We start from the raw sequence: 4,024 nt of genomic DNA on the forward strand, positions 1-4,024 counted from the left end.
CCCGATCCTGTGTACCAACCCGGTCGGGTCACTGGAAGTCTTGTCACAGCACCTTCTGCCCAGTTCCTGCACCCTAGCCTAGGGACTCCCTGCGGAAAACCAAGCTGGAATCTAGCTGTGCTGCCCACATTTGGGTGGCCAGCACACATTCTTCAGTTTCCAGGGCACCTGTGATAGCAAATGCTCTGTGGACCTCATAAGTACTTGTCAATGTGTCCTAATTTGGAGTTGGGGGGAGGGGACATTAACACTCCCCCACCCCCCTTTAATTGTCCTGTGGCATAGCACTTGTCCACTGTCCCTATGCAACAAATTCCTCCTGGAGCCCACCCAACAGACAAAATAATAATAAATAAATAAAAATAAATAATTTTTAAAAACCCTTAAGCTGCCTAACCTGATGGGGTGAAGGGCACATTTCTGGTCTCTTTGGTGCAGTTGAGAAGCTGTGGGAGGGAGTTCTAGGCACAAATGCCTATTCCTAGAGGGCAGCTTGTCAGCCAATGTGGGGGCAGCCGCTGGCCATCAGGAGGGCAAACAAAGGGGACCTTGGATGTGTCAGGTCCCTTCTTTGTGGGCACATAACAGGTACAACGGATCCTGGAGGCCTGGCAGCTGGTGCATGGCAAACTGGCGTTCTCACCATTTCAGAAACTGTTTTCCTTCGAATGGAGCTTCTCCCACCCAGGTAGGGCAAATGAAACGAAACCTGTATTCGCTGAACGATTTTGCCAGTCAAAATATACCTTTCCGGTACCCAAGAGGATGTATGTGTGGGGGTACCTCTGAGAGGTTTTCCAGAGCACAATCCCCAGCCTCCTCCGCTCACACCTCCCAGTTCACCTGCAGCCAGCGTTCAACACCACCCACTGCCCGTTCCCAAGGCCTCCCTTGTAGGCTAGGGTTTCCAGGTTATAATCTTACAACGTCCTTAATTCGGTGTCCAGGGCCACACAGCTACTGGTTCTAAAGTCACACAGGTGTGTGGAGTGCGGTCCTACCTGAATACTTGTTGGATTAATTAGAGTTTGAACTTCCCTGCATCAGTGCCCACGTGGCTCAGAACCCAGCCCCCCATGCAGGACCGGTGGAAGATCATGAGGGCCCACCTCCTCCCTGGGCTCCATCTCCAGATAAAAGCCTCCTGGATCTAGTGCCAACTAGTTACAGGAGCTCCTGCCCTCCGGCTTAACCCTGTCGCCTACAGGGGATGGGGCTGGAGTGTGAGGAGGCTGCCTCCCCTTCTGGCTCCTCCAGGGGCTCTGGTCCCTTCCCCCCAACCCCCAAGTGCCCGCCCCCACAGCACCGCAGACGGAAAGACCGGAAAAGCCATACCTCCCCCGTTCTGGAAGGCCAGGTAGGGAAACCTCCAGACATTGCCCAGCCCCACTGCGTACCCCACCATGGACAGGATGAAGTCCAGTTTGCTGGACCAGTTCCCTCGAGCCTTATTCTCATCCCCTTCCTCGTCCTCCTGGGGGCGGAAAAGCACATTGTTGGATAACAGCCCCAGGTTGGTCAGCAAGCAGGTCCCACTCCAACCCTTCCCTCTGCTGAGGGTCGTTCCCAGCAAGCAGTCCCCCACTTTTCAACCGAGGATGCATCAGCAAGCAGGACCCAATTCCAAAGACAGAATGCAACTACAAGCGGGACCCTCACCCCTCAACCCTGCACTGAGAGTCTTTCAGCAAGCAGGCTCCCGATTTTCATCTGAGATCCATCTTAAACAGACCCCTGAAGCCCTGTTTCCCAAACCCTGCAGTTCGGGCACATCAGCAAGCAGCTTTCCCCAAACCTTAAACCTGTGGGTTGGTCACAAGCAGGTCCCACGAACCCCAACCCCTGACCAAGAGTTTATTAGGCAAGCAGCCCCCCAATATCATGCCTAGAGTCCCCAGCAAGCAGGTCCCTAACGAACCCCCTCTCCCTCCAAAAAAACATTCAATGCACCCATCCCTCAGCCCTTTCTCCCTCTGGAGTCTGTGCTAAGTCCAGAAAGAACTGCAATGCCTGAAGCCAGCCAGAGCCTGTGCCTCACTTCTCCGCCAAAGCCTAGTCAGAACCTGCCTGGTCAGCTAATTTAAGCAGGGGGCCACTTTCAGCCCTGGGGTAAGGGGGATGGGCAGGAGGGAGATGTGGGGGTGAAACAAAAGCAAGACTAGAGAAGGTAGATATGGTAAGAGACAGGACATCTAAAACCTTGAGTTCTGGTCTAAATTTACCATTAAACAGCTGGATGACATCAGGCAAGCCACTTGCTCTCTCTGACCCTGTGTGTCCCTATGCACCTTCCAGCTCCAGCAGTCTGTGGATCTTTGGGGCCCATCTCTGCAAGTTCACACTAAGATGCTCTCTTGGGGCAGTACCTCATTCTAGAATGCCTCACTATTAAGCAGAAAAGGCTGTGGGTGGAGCCACCTCAAATAAAATTCCGAAAATGTTCAGGACACCTGGATACCACACAAAGCTCCCAGAGACCCAAGCCACTGCACCTATCCCAATCCTCAGTCACTTTCCACCTCCTATTCTAGCAATCTGGTATGTCCCGTACTGCTCCACAGGCCATGGAAGATAAAGAAGCAGCTGTCAGAAGGGGAGGAAGTCTAGGAGGGAGAGAAGGAGGGCAGAAATAGGTGTCAGAAATGCAGGAACAGAAAGATGGGCAGAGGTGAATACAGGCAAATGCAGGGCTAGGTGTGCACAGAACATCTTTACTATCCCACACTCCTCCCATCTCCACCCTCTAATTCTTCCAGAGCTAGAAGGGTGGGAGTTCCAGCTGCTTTTGCCGCAGTGCGGAGGTTAAGCAAGGCATGTGAAACAAAATCCTGCCTCCACCTGGGGTCACACTGTTGGGCACATGCTGTCAGAGGCAGTAGGACACACAGACAAACGCTCCAGAGGCAGATTGCCAAAACAAGGGCGAGTGGAAAAGCCTGTGTATGTTCATTTCTACTTATTCTAACAGCTTAGCTCCTGCTGCATGGGCCGGTGGATAAGTNATTTCTCCATTCCAGACTCCACATCCTGGAAAATGCACTTGGCCTAAGACGGCAACCATTTTCAGGAAGCCATTCTGGCAGCTGAGTGTTGGTTGCGAATCTTCCAACAGCTGCTGGGTGGGATTCTCTCCCACAGCAGTTTTGCAAAAGTGACCGCTGGCCTGGCAGGGACTGCAGGGCAAAGAAGGTGGGGCACTCCACCCCAAAAATGACGAAGAGTATCCTACTTAAGGGATGTGGGAAAAACTGCAACCTAGTGGTTCCTACCCTTGGGTGCACCTGGGAACTTTAAAAATACAGATTCCTGGGCCCCATCCCCAGATCATCCCACTTAATTGGTCTGGTGTGGACCATAAGTGATAGTTTGATTTGTTAGTTCCCCAGATAATTGTAATGTGTACTAGCAGGGGTTGAAAACCACTGTTCTTACCTAAGAATCCGTCAACATAGAAATTGTAAAAATGAAGACACTGGGGCCCAAAGAGTCTAAAGGACACTTACTCCTGGTCATACCACCAGTGAGCCACACACCTGGGAACCGCCACAAATCCCCATCCCCCATTCCTGAGCACTTCCAGGTGCACAGGGTTTGAATTTAATGGGCATGTGTCTCTAGTTTGAGCTCTTCATCAGTTTTATTCAAAGGTTCTCTAGGTGGAGGTTGGTCACGGTGTGTATGTACATGACCGTGTGTGAAAAAAATCCTCCTGTGTGAATTACTGCCTTTGGGTGTGTGCATCTCTCTGGGGATGTGGGAAGGAAGAAAGCATTTTTCTCTCTTAACACACTCCAAAGGATAACTAATGTCCTAGCTCTACAACGTGCAGGCTGTGAGGGCCAGAGGAGCTGATTTGGGTGCCTGGCTCTAAGAGCCAATTACATGGAGATCACAGGCGTCTGCCCTCAGCACAGACCCAGCTCAAGGGAAATAACAGATCATCTGAGGAAAGAAGAAACCACATGCTTATGGTGCATATTAAAATGATCAGAGCCTTCGAAGGTGACTGATTCTAGCACCTTCC

General features: G+C 51.6%; 1 protein-coding gene across 1 annotated transcript in view; it reads right to left on the reverse strand.

Moving 5' to 3' along the window:
* SLC6A5 (solute carrier family 6 member 5) overlaps window positions 1-4,024 on the reverse strand; it is a 58,018-nt gene that overhangs the window by 47,144 nt on the left and 6,850 nt on the right. Inside the window, exon 3 of the mRNA XM_019651355.1 lies at window positions 1,336-1,474. Coding sequence (XP_019506900.1) covers window positions 1,336-1,474 — 139 coding nt within the window. The remainder of the gene's footprint in view (window positions 1-1,335; window positions 1,475-4,024) is intronic.

This window comes from Hipposideros armiger, unplaced genomic scaffold, assembly GCF_001890085.2.
Source record: "Hipposideros armiger isolate ML-2016 unplaced genomic scaffold, ASM189008v1 scaffold_159, whole genome shotgun sequence".
Classification (NCBI taxonomy): domain Eukaryota; kingdom Metazoa; phylum Chordata; class Mammalia; order Chiroptera; family Hipposideridae; genus Hipposideros; species Hipposideros armiger.